The sequence below is a fragment of the Myotis myotis genome, unplaced genomic scaffold, assembly GCF_014108235.1.
Source record: "Myotis myotis isolate mMyoMyo1 unplaced genomic scaffold, mMyoMyo1.p scaffold_m19_p_10, whole genome shotgun sequence".
NCBI lineage: Eukaryota > Metazoa > Chordata > Mammalia > Chiroptera > Vespertilionidae > Myotis > Myotis myotis.
In genome coordinates, this window is record NW_023416314.1 from 10,238,896 (window position 1) to 10,257,996 (window position 19,101).

General features: G+C 35.9%; 1 protein-coding gene across 5 annotated transcripts in view; it reads left to right on the forward strand.

The window, feature by feature from the left end:
• GRIA4 (glutamate ionotropic receptor AMPA type subunit 4) overlaps window positions 1-19,101 on the forward strand; it is a 413,129-nt gene that overhangs the window by 352,827 nt on the left and 41,201 nt on the right. For all 5 annotated transcript variants that reach the window (XM_036324437.1, XM_036324439.1, XM_036324438.1 and 2 more), the window contains 3 exons: window positions 4,033-4,403; window positions 6,767-6,965; window positions 13,730-13,977. In XM_036324437.1, coding sequence (XP_036180330.1) covers window positions 4,033-4,403; window positions 6,767-6,965; window positions 13,730-13,977 — 818 coding nt within the window. The remainder of the gene's footprint in view (window positions 1-4,032; window positions 4,404-6,766; window positions 6,966-13,729; window positions 13,978-19,101) is intronic.

Genomic DNA, 19,101 nt, shown 5'->3' on the forward strand with positions numbered 1-19,101 from the left:
TTGTTAGAATAGATTACGCGTGAAACACCTGTGATCTCCGCACACCACAGGGCAGTGACTCAGAGGCTCAGAACCTCCCTTACACTTTAAGGTCCTTCCTGCCCATCACACCTGCTCACGTCCATCCTATGACCTGCGGTGCACTGCTTCAGGACCTTCTGGTCCCTGCCATACTTGTGTGTATTTTCATCCAAGGGGATATTTTTCAAAGTATGTTCCATAGCCTACCATGTGTTAAAATGCTGGTTCATGACTCTCACTCCAGAGGTCCTCCCAAATTCAGGTATTACCAAGCTCTTGCAGGAGATAGTTTACACTTAATTTTCAGAATCGCTGAGAGGTAATGGAACCAGGCACACACAGCACATCCAATGATAGTAGAGAAAGCCCCAGTGTATCATCTCTGTTCACTGGCCTCTTTCAAAACACCAATTTCAGACTTTGAACGTATCCTCATTGAACATCACTGTCACCACCTTAATCCAATGTTGGTCTTCTTTTGTATCTACTTTCCTAAGCTGGAGACTCTTTTATTTCTCTCCACATTTCTTCCCTTTTAAGGTTTTTCCCTCATTAGTGGTAACATATAAATAAAAATTTTCCAAAAGATACTACGCAGAACAATGTAGTGTGTGAAAGGTGGTGTTTCCAATCAAGGAGAGGGTACATTATTCATTTATTCTTGATAGCTGAACAATTACTTGGAAAATTAACAATTTTGTAACACATCATCATGTAGTATACCAAATAAGTTTTAGAGAGATTATCCTTATAGGTGCTAGATTAAAATATGTATGGTTAAAAAATTAAAAATAGGGCAAGGAGAGGTCAATGGAGGGAAAAGGAGACATATGTAAAACTTTCAACAATAAAGAATTAAAATAAATAAATAATATGTAATTGAGATTGATCATATGATGTGAGGTTTATTCCAAGTATGAAATCAAAGGATGAAAACACAAAAAAGGTAATTTTATATGACTTCAACAAAATTTAAAATGTGTGTATTGCAACAAAATACCATGAACTAAGTCAGCGATTTTCAACCAGTGTGCTACAAGAATTTGTAAAGCATACAATACTGTACCTGACTATTTAGTCAGGGGAGCTGACCTCTTTTCCCTTAGATTGTCAAATAAAAAAAATGACAGCAGCCAACACAATAGCTATGCAGTGTAAATCAATTAAGATTATATCTATTTTTGTTTGTCAGATCAGCAAAAATATAATATATTTTTGGTGTGACACAGACTTTTAGTAATTAGTTTATGTGTGCCATGAGATTAAAAAAAAAAAGGTTGAAAATCATTTATGGAAATGAAACAATTCATGAATAGGGAAAATATTTGCAACACAGAGAAAATAAAAGAATATTTTGAATAGATTTAAAAGCACTTACAATTAGTAAGTAAAAAAATGAATACCCCATATGGAAAATATGGACAGATTAAGAAGTACAAGTGACTATTTATTTAATAAAAGCAAATTCAAATTAACACAATGTGATCTAATTTGCCAGCTAGCAAATTAGTGAAGATAAATAGAATAAAGATACACAACGGTTGTCCACGATTTAAAGCTGCAGGTATATTCGCACAGTGCTGGGGAAAGTAGAAATTTTGCATAACCTTTTGTGAGAAAAGTTGGGCAAGCATATTATGAGTATTGAAAGATTTTACCCATTTAGACTAGCAATCACATTTTTAGAAGTTTATCTTAAATAATTAAGATATGTGCAAGGATTTGTCTTCAAGGATGTTCACATCATTTGTATTATAAATTGTATAAAACTGAAAACAATGCAAATATCCCCAAAAATAATAAATTGAGCAAATTGTGATATTTTCACATAATGAAATATTTGCAATCATTAAAACTTATTTTAATGTATATTTTGAAATGACAATGAGTTCATATTCTTTTGAGAAGAGAAAATTAATTATACAATATGATTTTCTGCATTATCCCATTTTAAAATAAGGAAGATATTATTTCTAAAACAATGTCTAACCCTAACCGGTTTGGCTCAGTGAATAGAGCGTTGGCCTGCGGACTGAATGGTCCCAGGTTCTATACTGGTCAAGGGCATGTACCTTGGTTGCGGGCACATCCCCAGTGGGGGATGTGCAGGAGGCAGCTGATCGATGTTTCTCTCTCATCGATGTTTCTAACTCTCTGTCCCTCTATCTTCCTCTCTGTAAAAAATCAATAAAATATATTAAAATAAAATAAAACAATGTCTAACAGGGCATATATAAAGAAAAAATAAGAGTAGATGAAGGGAATGGAGATATATTTTCTTCATTTTCTGGTTTTGTTTTATGTACTGTTTCTATAGCTAGTTCCTCTACCACTTGTGTAAAATAACTTGATAAAACAATAACCTCCCAGCAATGACTCTGGCTCTTACATATCCGGGTGTGTATGGTGTGAACTAGGTTCATTCCTACTTGAAGGCATGTGCAGTGAATCCTCAGCCACCCGGAGGGTAGCAGGATGGCCAGAGTACACTCCCCAGACCAGCCCTCCAGGAGCCCTCTGTCCAGCTGCTGGCCATTGCAGGGGTGAATGTCAGAGTGGCCGCCTCTATGAAAAACATGTATGTGCTGGTATGTCTCAGATTCCATTTCAATGCCAAATACTTTCCTCTTAAAATAATAATTTTTTTTTCATTTGTAGATCATGTAACAATTTACAGTATTTTCATCACACTCTATGTGATGTTAGAGATGACATGATTTAATAGAAGAAGCACAGGTCAAATCGCAGAGCGGCCGTGATGTGTAAAGCTCACCTGAGTCTCAGTTTCAGCATCTATAAAACAGTGATAAACATAAGCTTGATATGAGGGTGAAATGGGCAGCCATTTAAAATATTTAGTTTCATATCAGAGACATGCTCCCTCAATAAACACTCACTGTTATTTTATTAAGGTTTTTTAAATAAACAATCACAGTAACACAATGAGATAAAAGGAGAAAATGGGGAATCTGTTTCCAATTTTTAGAGATATTGGAAAAAGATCCCCCAATATAGCTAAAATCAATGAATGAAAATGTAAGCTGGTGTCTTATGATCATAATATCTGAGAATTGAATCCACTGTTTTCCAATATCTTTTTTTAGAACCCGAAGGTGAAAAATCAAAGTATGTAAATATGAAGAAACAAATGCCAATTTCCAGATTTTTGTGTGTGTGTTTAATTGGAAAATACAGTCAAGCAATGGGTTTCTTCTGTCTTACAAACACAGATTTTATAGGTTTTTCTCATAATTGGAAGGCATAAAAAAGAAAGGACTATTTAAAAGTTGCATTGCATAATATTAAGGGGTGGCCAAGTAATGAATCAGTGGCAACATTTCAAATGAAACAGAAAAGATTGCAAGATAGCATGCCTGGCCAAGAAATTCAGAAATTCAGCCACATGGAAAGACTGTCTCCTCCTCTTGCTGTCCTAGATCCTTAAAGACTAATACAATTATCTGAGTAGAAGTTATTTTTGCTTATGTCTACTATTTCTCCATTTCTTTCTCTTATCTAATTACTAGCACCAATAAAAATAGTAGTTTGTGCAATTTAAGTGACACATCTATATATATAAAAGCCTAAGCAACCGTTATAACCGAATGACCAGACTACTGGACGACCGGCCTGTAGCTATGGCATGCACTGACCATCAGGGGGCTGACACTCAATCAGGAGCTGCCCTCTGGTGGTCAGGGCGCTCCCACAGCCAACCTCCCATGGCCAGCCAACCTTCCGCAGTCTCTCCCCCTGGCCGGCCCTTCTTGGCCCCAATCACCAGCCAGGCCGAGGGTCCCCACCTGTGCACAAATTCATGTACCAGGCCTCTAGTTATCTTATGAAAGAAAACAAGTCAACTGTTCACCTTTGCATTTGTCATTGTTGGCATTGGGAAAAGAAATTGTATAGCTAATGTGTAACTGGTTAGCTGTGAGTGGATCAATCCAGTGCTAATTGCTTCACAAAGAGCATTAACCTATGTGTTTTCATGTGTCTTTTCTCTTATAGAAAGCAGAGATTGCTATTGCCCCTCTGACAATCACTTTGGTCCGAGAGGAGGTCATTGACTTCTCTAAGCCCTTCATGAGTTTGGGCATATCTATCATGATCAAAAAGCCTCAGAAATCTAAACCAGGAGTGTTTTCCTTCTTGGATCCTCTGGCCTATGAGATCTGGATGTGCATAGTCTTTGCCTACATTGGTGTCAGCGTGGTCTTGTTCCTAGTTAGTAGGTTTAGTCCATATGAATGGCACACAGAAGAGCCAGAGGATGGAAAGGAAGGACCCAGCGACCAACCTCCCAATGAGTTTGGCATCTTTAACAGCCTCTGGTTCTCCCTGGGTGCTTTTATGCAGCAAGGATGTGACATTTCACCCAGGTTAGTCTCAACAGTTTTTCACCAATTCCCCAGTATTGCTAAGTGTTGTACAAATCATCTCTTTACATGTTTTTCCCCTGAAGGCAGAGCATTACTTGAAACAGAGAAAAAAATCTTGCAATTTCCAAATTAATTTGAACATAGTCATAGCCAAAATTTCCAAGATAGCATAATATATAGATACATCCCAATGGAAATTTTACATATGCAACTCACCAGAATTCTCAAAAAATAACTTAGTATTAATATTTCCTTCAATGGTTTGACAGACAGAAACTAAAATCTAAATTGTAAAAATGGGATTCATGTTATTTTTGTCTCCTTTTCAAAATAAAATGTTTTTGTTACTGTTGCTGGTCTTAATTTTTAAAAATTAATTTTGAATTTTATTTACATCCCATGTATCTAAAGGGAGATTTCTGTCATAGCATTTCCTAAATCCTGAGATAATATAATAGGTACTAGATATGCATTGTTCTGTATGACAACATATGACAAGCTAAGCAGTAGGCAGAGTCAGCAATGCAAATACTATGGTAGCTTTATAGAGATGTTTTTCACTATCTGTGGAGTCATAGCTCACTTTTTTTGGATGCCACTGAGATGTTTTTCATTTTTGTTTGCCAAAAATGCAGCTAATCTCCTGTGCATAAACAAGTACCAATTTTGCCCTTAGAAAAAGTAGCTGAAGGCAGGAAAAAACTGAAAATTAAATTTAAATAGTAACTTATATCAGTGTTACAAGTACATGGATTTTTTTTTTAAAGAAATGTATGCATTCTCAAAAATAGACAATTTAGCCACAGAACAGTTTGTGTTCCTTAAGACCCAAGGAAATGGACCTGGAGAGCATTCTGCTAAGTGAAATAAGCCAGTCAGAGAAAGATAAATATCACATGATCTCACTCATTTGTGGAATATAATGAACAACATAAACTGATGAACAAAAATAGATCCAGAGACATAGAAGCATAGAACAGACTGTCACACCTCAGAGGGAAGGCAGGGGAAGGAAGGAGAGGGGTAAGAGATGAACCAAAGGACTTGTATACACACATATAAGCATAACCAATGGACACAGACAGTAGGGGGGCGAGAGCCTGTGGGGTGGGGGGAGCTGCCAGGAGAGGTCAATAGCGAAAAAAGGAGACATATATAATACTTTCAACAATAAAGAATTTTTTTAAAAAAAGGCCCAGGGAAACTGTAAGTGTACTTGAATTCTAACATGGAAATATAAATCCTTATCTCTCAATCAATGAAATGAAAAGAAATCAAAGTAAATGGAGTAATGGTTTCAAAACTAGTCTTAAGCAAATACTAAGTTAGCATCAACAGGTGCCATTTATCTGATAATGGTTAAGAAGAGAGCATTTTAAAGCTAGAAATACCATGGAAAACATGAAATGTGTCCTCACATTTTTAAAGAAAAATGTTTAAATACAATTTGTTACAGGAATTTAAAATAGTTTGACGGTCCCAATGAGTGAGATCAATTATAAATATGCCCTTCATTGTTTGTTGATTCTATTCTCACTTTTCCTCTGCACTCACACTCACCCACATATCCCCGATAGCCAGAGAAAAGGTGAGGAGGAAACTTTTTTTTTTAGATTTAGCACCAGTTTTTAATGTTGTTGCTACACACTAACAAAGCACCCACTTTGGTCTCATGTTGGCAGGGACAGAGCGAATATTTTTATGCCAGTATGTAAAGACGCTTTAGGACATAACTCATTCACTCTGATAAGAACTGAGCTAGCAACAAATCCTGAAATGTAATCAGTTTGAGACCAATCCTAGATCTTCATCTGGTCCACCCCATCTTGGCATATGTCTCATCCTTCCTGCCAGAGCTCTGACTTAAGGTGAAAACCAGTTCTCTCAGAAGGTCTTCTACCAACTTAAGTCTAAGACCTCACCCGCTTTTAATAGGTATTGCTACTTTATGTGCCACCAAGAGAAAAACAATGCTGCCAATTAAGCCATGATTCTGTTTTTATCTCAATATAATGTAGGTTGCATCTAATATCAAATATGCTAAATATTAAGGGGGGGTAATCAATGAATTAGTAAGTATTTCTCTTTTGTACTTAAAGGAAAGGTATTAAGTTCCATAGTTCTGCCTAATAACAATAAAAAGAAAAAAGTTCCCATATTTTCAGGGGCATTTATACATTTCATATAGCATAGGCAACATCAAAGCATACAGAAATACTAGAATCATTCTTGAGTAGATTATCAGAAAATAAAATGATATTGCAGTTGTTATTTTTAAGCCACATGGGAAATTGATGGTATTTCTTTTCTTTCTCTCTGTTGGTTGGAGAAAGGAAAATGTGCATTATCTTATCCATGTTTAGATCCCTCTCAGGTCGAATTGTTGGAGGTGTTTGGTGGTTCTTTACACTCATCATTATATCATCTTACACTGCTAACCTCGCTGCTTTCCTGACGGTGGAGCGCATGGTCTCCCCCATAGAAAGTGCAGAAGATCTGGCCAAACAAACAGAAATTGCCTACGGAACACTGGATTCAGGGTCAACAAAAGAATTCTTCCGAGTAAGTTCAGGGGAACAACTAACAATGAAATGTTCATCATTTTTAAATCCAGGAAATTTTGCCAACAAGGATATTATGGGCTCTAGCCACTGTAGGTTTTGCAAACGCAGTGGTAACTGCCATGTTTAATGCTAATATTTCCATGTGGATTCTATAACCATTTTAACTTTCAAAAACTAATTGATTTATTTGCATTGCAAGAGGGACCCTCTCTAAGCAAGAGTAACAACAAAAAGGTAATTACAACAACTTTATAACATAATCTATCTCGAAGATTCCAGGGCTGATCATGCCATGATACTGCCTCTGGCAAGTTTGTATTTATGTGTGCGTGCTTGGGGGTTAAGAGCATAAAAATGAAAGCAAGAGTGTTGTTGTTGTTTTGTGTGTTTTGTTTATGTTTTTGTTTTTTAAATAATACATTTAACTTTCTGCATTTGAAACCCAAAACCTTAATTGCAGGTTATCTTCCCTACATGAGGCACATTATTCTATAATCTCTTTTGTAGTGACAATTTCAGATAATGGTAGCAAAAACTATTAAGTTTTGGACATCTCTGTGAGATGTTGTATGGAATTTTATTTGTACTAATTCCTCTGCTTTTGCAGATAAAGTTGTTCAAAGTGAAATAATTGCATTTACATATGAATATGACCCCTTTGGCTTGTCATTAGGATGGTAGGTATATTTGTTGTTTTTGTTTTTGTAGTTGCTTGCTTCATGAGGATGAAATTTTTTTTTCTTTTTTTATCAGTGAACCTCTTTTACTCTGGTTCTACTTAAATCTAGAGATACAGGATTGGTAATGTCTGATCAGAGTTCAGGGTTCATTTTGTGACTTCAGAACTAAAGTATATAACTACATAATAATGAAGGAATGTTGTTTTACTTTCAATTGCTTAAAGAAGACAAGATATATTTGACTTATTTCTTAAGCTTTTATGGAAAAATGAAAGCCCTTTAAAGAAAGTGTCATGCTTATATACAGTTGTTGAGAGATTACACTTTCATTTTTAATGCATATATTTTTGTTTTCTCATTCAACTTGGGAATTAAATACAACAAAATGTTCTACTCCTTAAGAAAGGCTTAACTTTCATGTACCTGAATTCAGTAAGCTATTTCTCTTTTTATTTATTTATTTTATTTCATTTTTTTAATCCTCACCGAAGGATATTTTTTTCCATTGATTTTTACAGAGTGGAAGGGAGAGGGAGAGACAGAGAGAAACACCAATGTGAGAGAGACACATTGATTGATTTCCTCCTGAATGGGCTGGGAGCCTGCAATGGAGGTATGTGCCCTAGACAGGAAATGAACCTGGGACCCTTCAGTCTTCAGGCCGATGCTCTATCCACTGAGCCAAACTGGCTAGGGCTATTTTTCTTTTTAAAAATGATTTGATTATGCCCAGCCAATGTTCCCCAAAGGTTGAGCATTGACCTATGACCCAGGAGGTCATGGTTTGATTCCAAGTCAGGGCACATGCCTGACTTGTGGGCTGGGTCCCCAATAGGGGTGTGCAGGAGGGTGCCAACTGATGATTCTCTCTCATTATTGATGTTTCTATCTCTCCCTCTCCCTTCCTCTCTAAAATCAATAAAAATATATTTTTTAAAATAAATTAAAATAAATAAAAATCATTTGATTATAATATCCTGATATTTTACAGATATTTACATTAATACTAAATCAAAACAAATCACTCAAAAACTCAGTCAAACCCATCTCTGGGTATTGTTTAAAAAAGACACCACACACTGAGTAACATCCTTGTCAACAATGTGGAATGTTGCTAGTAGAGATAATATAAAATTTATAAGTTAATTAAAAAGTAGTAGTGGATATTTCTAAAATTATAAATAATATTCATGACAATAAATATTATTAACAATTGTTTAATTACTGAGTATATTTCAGTCTATAAAGTTTAATAATGGGAACATATTTTAGCACAATCTCTGTAAGTTTATAACTGCTTCCACCCAAAGTAGGTAGGTAAAATTTAGTAACTTTGCCTAGAAACTATTATCTATATTTATCAAAACAAAATACAAGTTTGTGCTATAACTTGCATTTTACTGGGAAAATTATGGCTGATATTTATGTAAATAAAGCAAATATTTGCAAATTCATCATTCTGTTTTGAGTGGCAAGGGAGAAAGAAACATCACGTTGATTCCTTGAAAACATTTCAAAAATAACTCACTGTAAAGATCTTTGCCAACAAGCACACTGAACATGTTTATTTCTGATATTTATAAAGCTTTAAAAAGCTGCTCAAGTTCTACAACCTGGTGAGGTAGATAACAGAGTATATTGATAAGAAATAAAGGAATAAAGCTAGTTGGTCCCCAGGCTGCACAGCCTTTCATACAAGCTGTGCACGCACCAAACCCCGTGACCTTCCTCTCCCACCCAACTTCAGTTTTTAAATTGAAAGAGTCTTATAAGTGAAGGTATTTATTGTTGCAGAACTGTCTGAAGCTAATGGGACAAGGATATAATTTTCCTTCACGGCACATTTTCAGGAATGCATAAATTTGGGCTCTGATAAAAATCTCATTCGTTTCCTTCCCTGTGTTCTCCTTCCTTTCCCGTAGAGGATGACCTGGTTTAAAGAAGCCATTTGTCTAACAGGTGGAGGAAACAGGATGTGAAGGGTACTTTTGTGCTTGTCAAAATGTTTTCTCATAGGAACACAGAAATGGTGCATCTATCAGCTCCACTCCACTGCCTCAGGCGCTGACCTGTACTCTGCGCTTCAAAAATGTCACAGTTATAACCAACTGCGAAAAGAATGAGGCCACGGGGGGAGATTACATTGGAATTCAACTTTTGCCTTGTTTTGTCCCATTATGAAACTTACATGCTCATGTTCAGGGCATCCTTGTTAAGCATAAGCATGGAGGTATTTAAAGAAAGTCTGTTACTTGACAATGACAGCCTTGTTGTTTAGGTGTTTTTACATCATTATACACCTTATTTGAACACACTGGCTTTCATTTCCATGTGGATTTTATCCTGTGCTATTTCAGTCATCAGCGAAATCATGAATGCATAAATGAGGTGGATTACTGCCTCAGAGCTGATCATATTATTAAATAGTGCATTGATGAGCTCTTAGTCTTGCTGCACAAGCTACTAGAAACGGAAATACCTGATAACAATGTAAATATTTACTGTAATGAATGACATTTGTACAAACTGGTATTTTCTATTAAAGGCATAAATGGAAGAATATTTAACTATTAAAAAATTAAAAAGACAGAGCATTTTAAAAATTTGTTTTAAGTAATGAAATAGTGCTCTATATCAGATAGTTTCCCATGCATTGAGTTTAACAATAAAGGCGAAATAAATAAATCTGAGATTAATTTTCTAATTTCAAAAAATAATGATTTTTCTATTAACATTGCTTATTACCTTGAAGTCTATTCACTCCCCAAACCTGATCTTTAAGTAACACAGTTGAAGGTTTTAGGGACTTAAAAGTTCCATTGTCACTATATTTCTAAGTTTGCTGGGTCTGCAGAAATGTCCTCATTTTAGCCTGTCTCATCAAATTTATAAAGATGTGCTTGCCCTCACTCCTTAGCAAACACCCTCTTGCAGTCACAGATAAGGAAAAGGGATTTATTTCCAGCCCTTCACTTCTGAGTCTCCCCATCCACACCTTCACCATCTGAATGTGATCTTATCCCAGCCATGCCCCTTTAAATCAGAATTTCTAAATATTAACTGAGTGACAAATTATGTAAATGTTTTTCAAAAATATTGCTTTTATCTTTCCTTTATTTTTCACTGGGAGTCTATATTTTACCATTTCTATAATACTTAAGTCCTGCTAAATGTAGCTTAACTACACTGTGGATTCCTCTTCTGGATTTGGGGAGAATTAATCCAACTTCTTTTGAACTTAAGGTACATGTAATTCAATATATTTAAACAAAGGCAGCAATAATATCCTCACATTAATATTATAGGAATGGATTTCTAAAAACTATCAATGCCCAATGGTACTTGACTTCTTAAAAATGAATTATTTGCTTTGATATTATGTCTCATTCTATAGTTAAATTGTCTTTATAATTACCAAGCTCTAAAAATACTCTCTTTTTCTATTTCGCTATGTTAGTTTTGTTTAGCTATTCTTTGTTCCTTTCATAAGATACAGAATAGCAATTGGAACATTGTCATATAACTAGCATGATTTCAAAAAATATTTTTAAAACATATTTCAGTTAAAATAATACTCAGTTTTTATTTCTTCTGTTTTCAACATATTATACACTGTAAAATATATAATATATGTGGAACTCAATATCTTTTGGGGTGAAACTCTCAAGTTATCAATATATTTTTAAAGTCATTATATGCCTGAAGGGTATTTAGCAACACTTCCCTAAATTGAAATGTTTAAAACATATATTTAAGGGCAATTTGTATCAACTGACCCAGAGAGTTCATAATTTTCAGAGATTAGAGTTTATAAAATGAAAGCGTTAGTTCTCTGGGAGATAACTCAATTACTAAAGCTGGAATGAGTGAAGCCTGGCAACAGAGCCTCCCTAGTGGGTCTCATTCTGAACCCAGATACGCCTCTATCCTAGAAGCACAGAGAATCTTTACAGCTAATTGTAGTGATGGCATGGGATTTCCTAGTGAGAGGATTTCTGCACCCAGAGGCAACCTTTATTACCTAAGTACAGACATCCTTCACAGTCTTTATGTCATGAGATACTTTTTCATGTGTTAATAACATAAAACATTTCATAGGACACTACAGGATGTTTATTCCCCATCTTAAATATACATTAATACAAAATATCTTGGGGGTTTTTATATGTACATCTCTTATTGTGTGTGGCTTATTATACAAGTATATTGACTAAATTCCCATCTTATAAAACCAAAGGCATGAATACAACTTTCATTAGCTTCTTTCTTTTACCACCTGAATAATTTGCTTTTGTACCAAACTATGTATTCTTCATTTGCTATTCAAGATACTTGGTTTTTGAAGATCTGTTTCCTGATAAGTCTATGTTCTGGTAAACAAAGGAAGGTCAATGTAAATAAATATACATTCTACTCAGGATCTAGCCTCTTGCATAGATTTAAGTCTGAATGAAGTCTACATTACTTTTCATTTGGATCCAAATACAAAATTTTAGCACCTTGCTATTGAACAAATGCAATTACACCAGATGAAAGTCTGCATATGATATTGTAATATCAGACATCAAAAAGGAGTCAGCCTTTTCTATCTTATCAAATATATCCATTGGGGACATTCGAGTTTATTTGTATATATTTTCACATTTAAATGTCTCTGTGGATGAAAAAATTCCAAATGAATGCAAATACTAGCAAACAGATCTGGATAAATTAAGTGGTGGTGGTAATGTAGATAGAATCGAAATAGGCAAAAATAAATGTTTCTTGGCTGAAATCAGAGAATTCGAATGACTAACTCTCCAAAATATAAAGTGGGAAAACAAGAATCACTTCACTTTAAAGTTTAATGTAAATTAAACTATTTGGAGCACTATTTGGAGATTTTGTTGGGAAAAGTCTAAAAATGTTTTGGTAGACCTAGAGTTTTATTCTTGTGTTAGGGATATTTGGTTTGTAAACTACAGTAGTTTTTGTCCCCTTGTGCTCAAAAACTTGATATAGACAGCACTTTTTTTAATAATACATGTTCTCATTGATTCAGAGAGAGGAAGGGAGCAGGAGAAAGAGATAAAAACATCAATGGTGAAAAAGAATCATCAATGGGCTGCCTTCTGCATGTCCCCTACTGGAGATTGAGCTCACAACCTGGCCATGTACCTTGACCTTAAATTGAACCATGACCTCCTTCCTGGTTCATGGGTCAAGCTCAACCACTGAGCAACACCAGCCAGGCTAGACTGCACTTTTTGTATACATCTTATATATATGAATGGTTTGAATTAAAACTTTGAGGCATGAAATAGGGTTTAAAAAGTAATATAACAAGTCTCCTTATCCTATATAATAAAAGGGAAATATGCAAACTGACCCTAATGGCAGAACGACTGCTCAACCAGTCACTATGAGGCACACTGACCACCTCTCAGTCCCTTTCCCTGGCTGGCAGGCTCCCGTCACCTGATGGAAAAACAGGGAACCGTCTACGGCCATACCACCCTGAACGCGCCTAATCTCGTCTGATCTCTGAAAAACAGGGAATCAGGGATGGGTGGCGGTTGGGGGCGGGGGGGCAGGGCCGGCTGTGGGCAGCCTGGGAAGATGGTCCTGATCACAGGCCAGGCCTAGAGACCATACCCATGCATGAATTTCGTGTGCCCGGCCTCTAGTTTCTTAAAATTCAAGTACAGTATTAAAAGGTATTTTACAAAGCTAAAATTAAATCTTACTTGGTCCTTTTCAAATTTTCCATGAATGTGATACAAAACATGATTTTAAATGTTCAGCTCTCTTTATAACATTCTGAATTTAAAAATAATAAGTTGTTCTTTAAGCACTTGAATAGAATCATTATTCTGACAAGAAATAACAGCTTCTTCAAATAACACTTTTAAATGTCATTTCAATGGTTTTCTTAAATAGTTTTAAAAGGCTGTTTTCTAATTGTAAAATAATGGTATTACAGCAAATTGGAGTTAGAGGGCAATGGAAAAGTACTGAAAGTTTTCATCCTTATCTTGGTTCTGCCAACATTAGCCTGTCGTTGCTTCTTTCCTGTATTTAATTTTATTTTCGTTTCCTCCAGAGATCAAAAATAGCAGTGTATGAAAAGATGTGGACCTACATGCGATCAGCAGAGCCGTCTGTGTTCACGAGGACTACCGCGGAGGGCGTAGCTCGAGTCCGCAAGTCCAAGGGCAAATTTGCCTTTCTCCTGGAATCCACTATGAATGAGTACATCGAGCAGCGAAAGCCCTGTGACACGATGAAAGTGGGAGGAAATCTGGATTCGAAAGGCTATGGAGTAGCAACGCCCAAGGGTTCTTCATTAAGGTGGGTGGAATAGTATAACAATATAACATGTGTTGTTATAGTATTCCACCTTCCCTGATGTCCCTGAGAGAATTATTTTTGTTTTGTTTGTGAACATGGTATGTTTGTTTATCTGTTTTCTTTTCCTCCATTTCATATTTCTGATCAACAATCAGGTAATTTTTTTAAAAAATTTTAGAGTAATCATAGTTGACGCATATTTTTTTAAGGCCATATAAAAACCAAACTGGTTGAACACTAGCTGCTTCCAGTGGGCCTAAGACATGGGTAGCAAATGCTTATATTTCATCAACTTTTTTTGGCCACTAAAACCTACACTCTCATTGTGTCAGTAATAATTCTACATGTTATCATTTTTTTAAAATTATGCCTGCCTACTAATTTTTGAGTAAGAAGACGTCCACCTCTTTGTAGCAAACCACTTTTTTTCCATTTCAATGTTTCATTTATTATGACATCATTATATTTTAGATTATCCTAAGGTTGTATTGGTGCTAACTTTGTAATCAGATCTATTTATAAATGCAACCATGATCAGAAGGAAAACTGGGCTCTGATTTTATGGTGCTTACTCAAGTCATACTCTCACCTTTTTGCAAAGAGAGTGTGGTGTAAGTAAGATCTGTAAAATGAGGTCCAATGGCAATCCAAAACTGTTCACACATAAACCCCTAAAGTGTGATTCATGAGCAAAACATCACACGTGATCACACATGTAGATAACCCACATGTGTTAAAAGTGAGACCTTCATTCTTAAGGAAATGCTGGTGAAATCTGCCCTTTTCACCCTTTTGGTCCTGGACATAGAGAATGCACATGTTTATGTCCAGGAGGCAGAGTTTCCTATTTTCCTGACGGAATAAAGGCTGCTGTTGAATTGATGGGGCTAGAGCAAAGTTGGAGTCAAAGTGATGACTGACAAAGTACTCTGGTCTCAGTGCAGCTTAGGAGAGATTCGTGCAAAGCACAGATACAGATTCAAGAAGAAATCAGAATCTTTTCTAAAGGACTTAACCAAGAACCTGGTCTTGAAAAATGATGTCCCTGGTAAGCCTTTGAAAAATGAAGGTAATGAGACCTGTGCTATTGCCCAGCAGGGATGAACGCAACATAAAATATATGAGATTGTTTTCATTGGTTTCAAAGAGGGAACTGCAATGTGTTTTGGATATTTGTGTTGGGCGGAGGAGGATTTGAGACAAATATAAGAAACAAATGCTACTGCTGGAAAGGGTGTACTAAACCAATATTCTGTTTTTTGCAAGCTACACAGTCATGATTAGTGAGGGGCTTGATGGTATGTTCATAAGGGGCCATTTTAAAAGAAGGTAGGACAAAATCAGCCAGTGAAGATAAATTTGGATGTGGACTTTGGCAATTCTGAAGCCAGGTTTATGTGACCATCCCTCCAAATAGAACTAGAGAAATGTGCAGGGAGAAAGCCAAACAAATAAATTATCCATCACTGCCCCAAAGACTTCAACCATTCAGAAGCTTCAGCAGGCACCAAGGGGGTTGATCTTTGAGGGTGTGTTTTATATAATACGATGCGAAAATATGTAAATTCAATGAGGCCAAGTAGCAAATAAATTTTTATTTAAGTAGCAGTTATAAGAGCATCTTAGTGTAAGTAATTTAAAAGAAATGGAAGAGGAGAGAGCAATGGTGGTTCATATGTAGATCAGCGCTCAGACTATTGATTCCATTCACTGGGTGCTGCTTCGACGCTTAATTAATTCTCTGTGGATATAGCTGCCTTGTCCTCTGTCTTGTGTCTACTGATAAAGTCAAGTTCCAGGGACTGAATTTGGCCTTCAGATACGCATTGATGGCCTGATTCACATTGATGGCAAGGGTTCCCTCTTAAATGTGCCACTTTGTCAAATCCACACTACAGGGCTTGTTTGGGGAGAAGCTGAAGGGCTTCATCTGTCTAGAACTGTATAATAATCAGCTATTGGCTTCCTCCTCTTTTCCTGCCCTTCCCTGGATCTTGTTAATGAGGCCATTGTTAAGCTCCGCTTCCTGGATGGAGACTTTGTTTATGAGCTTTGTTTTATGCATGCCACAATTTCCTGAGCAAGCTGGCCCCTGCATGCCAAAACCACAGTCATTTTGTCCTGTCTTTGAGAACACTGGAAGGACACTGAAGGCTAATCCCCATTCACCTAACCCCCCACCTCCTCACTCCCCCACTCCCAGCGCAGCTAAGCAACAAGCTCATTAAGCTTAAATTCTCATTCTTATTTGACTATGATCCCTCAGTTATAAAAGTGCAAACTGATATAAAGATGGACTAAGAGGCACCTTCTGAATAAATGATTTAGTTTTCAGAAACAAATTTAAAATAATTGTGTCCATCAGAGCAAGATCCAGAGAGCATGCATACCTGCTTTAAGAGTGCCTTGAAACCTCTTTGCCTTATCTGCTCAGTACAGACTAAGTCTGTTTTCCTATAGGATCTACCTTCTTTAGCCAGGTCTTTAGGTTAATAGCTATGGATATCATAAGGCTTGTGTGTTTCCTTGTCATTAATTATGGTTTTCTCACAAGCTCTGCTGTTTTGATTCATTAGGCAACTTGAGACTTTAAGAAAAGGAAAACAGTAATTCATCCTTTATGTAAGCTTAATCGGAGAATAACTAGCAATCTTCTGTTGGTCCAGAGTGTTTTAAATGTCTAGACCTTACTGTTTAATCAAAATCCTTCAGAAAAGAGAAAAAGTGTGCTATAAAATCAGGAAAGAACATCAGGACTTGGGTTTTAATGTAGACTTTAAAACAAATGCAATCAGGATCATCACAGAGAGCATATCTGTGAGTGTTAAAAATATTACAATAGTGATGACCAGCACCCACTTTATGACAGATAATAATATACAGAGTTCTTTATTTTCCAAAGATACTTTATTTCAGACTAGTGATTGCTGGGCATACACGATAAAATGTTAAATGATTGAGTTATCATAGTTCTCAGTTCCAGAAGGTCAATAACTATGCTCAGAAATTACTGTTTTATTGAACTTTGACATAGGTTCGCTAATTTTTAGGTGATAAAATGATGCCAGGTATATCGATGCAGTTAAACTTAGCATCTATAGATTCCCATAGAAAAAAAAAGGAGATAATTACAAGTAAATGTACCTATAAGCTATAAATATCAAGGAGTGAAAGAACTTAGATCTTACTGTCTTTGTTATTTATTTTTCAAGTTACCTTCTAAAAACTTTTTTCAGGTCTTGAGGTACAAAAAAGAGTAAATCTCTTCTTTTATATTATCTCTCAACTATCTCCATGCCTTGGTATTTCTCTTGAATCTTCTTTCCACATGCACAGTGTAATTTATACGCCTGTCAATGCCATGGCCTTTCTTCCCATCCCTTCTTCAATACCCTAGGCACTCCAAAACACTTGTGAAAACCTTTCTCACTCTGAGAAATGTTGAAAGGTTGGTATTGCAATGGAATGTAAAGTTTAGATAAAAGAGGGAGTATGTTTATTTTGACTTTACTATAAATTTTGCTATGGTACAAATATCTACCGTACTATAGTACTTATTGCATAGTAAATTTTTATATTTTACTATCAAAATACTCTCTTTACTATCTTATCTATATTGTAATACATACTATGCTCTTGACTTTACTATGCAATAAACAACACTGATGAAGGTTGTTTGGAGTGAATCATAATTTAGTTAATGCCGATTCACTGACTATTAAGTAGTTGTTAGATGAGAATACCCCATTTAAAGATATGCGTGGTATCTAGTATCTGCAAGTTCCTCCAGGGGTCAAAGCATGAATCATATATGAGACTTCCCCTGAAGTTTTGTAGGGTTTTGTATACTTGAACCTAATAACTGAAGCCAAGTTTTAAAAAACTAGTCTCCTACAATTTCTGTTCAAATTTTGCCTTCTCTAAAGATTTTTGTGGGACTGTGTCTAAAATAAGACAAATGTTCTATCACACACCCCTCTAAAAAAATGGTGTTTCAAAAAGAAAACAATTCCAAAAAAACTCGATCAGTAATTGGTCTGGAAAAAAATGAAGTCCATGGGACTTGCTGATGCCCAGCAGCAGGAACCCAAGGCAATGTGAGCTGTCTCTTTGAAACCAGACACATCACCCTTAGTTTACAAGAAGCAAATCAGGGCCCCAAAGTAATAGGGTAGCAGGAGGAAGAAGTACTAAGAATGAGAATTAAAATAGCACAGCTTTCATTGGACTCTTTCTTTCAGTGCTTAACACAATCCCTGCCCTCATAGGACCCTTGGCCCGCATCTAGATCTGCATCAGGGCAAGTAGAGTTCTCTGTAGGAGTTGGACTTTGAAGGAGTTGTTAGGACAGGTGTATTAAACTTAATATTCAAATTTATGCATGAAAAATATATTATCCCTAAGGAACCACTTTCCCATGAGACATATTTAGTCATCAGTTCAGGTATACTTGGAAGGTTTAGAAAAAGTGTTTCTCTGGATGTAGTATGCAAGAATAAAACTGTAGTATTTTGGGGGCATAACAAGTCAACTATTGATACTTAATGTAGACACTACAAAAACATAAAATTACATATTTTTAAGCTGAGTACTTAATATTACTGAGCAGCACTTGTCCTCAAAGTGAATAAACTTCTAATTTGTTTTCTGAAAATGAGTTGCAGGTGATTTGTACACAATTTTTTAAAACTATTATAGAAAGAGATATGTTTTTGCTTGTGAAAATACTTCATTTTTCTTGGTTCCATATTAAAATGTGCTACAGATAACCTAATGTTTTATTTAATCCCAATATGTTCTGGAATGTAGTCTATTGGGCTAGGGAATTAGAAAACACACACACACACACACACACAAATTAATTGTACCTTTCAGCATACACCCACAAAAATACACACAATCCCTGGTTGTGACATGCTTCAACACTTTCCCAGTTTGCTATTACAGATGCGATGTTTTTTTGTATGAAGCAAGTATTTTGCATTCACAAACTGAGGTTCACATGGTAAAGGTGTCAGTGCTACATGTGTCCCAGAGGAAAATAAGCTCCTCTAGAATCCACATGCTTCCTCCTTCCCTTTCTAGATTTTGAGTACAGTAGGAAACAAAACTCTCCACTGCCAT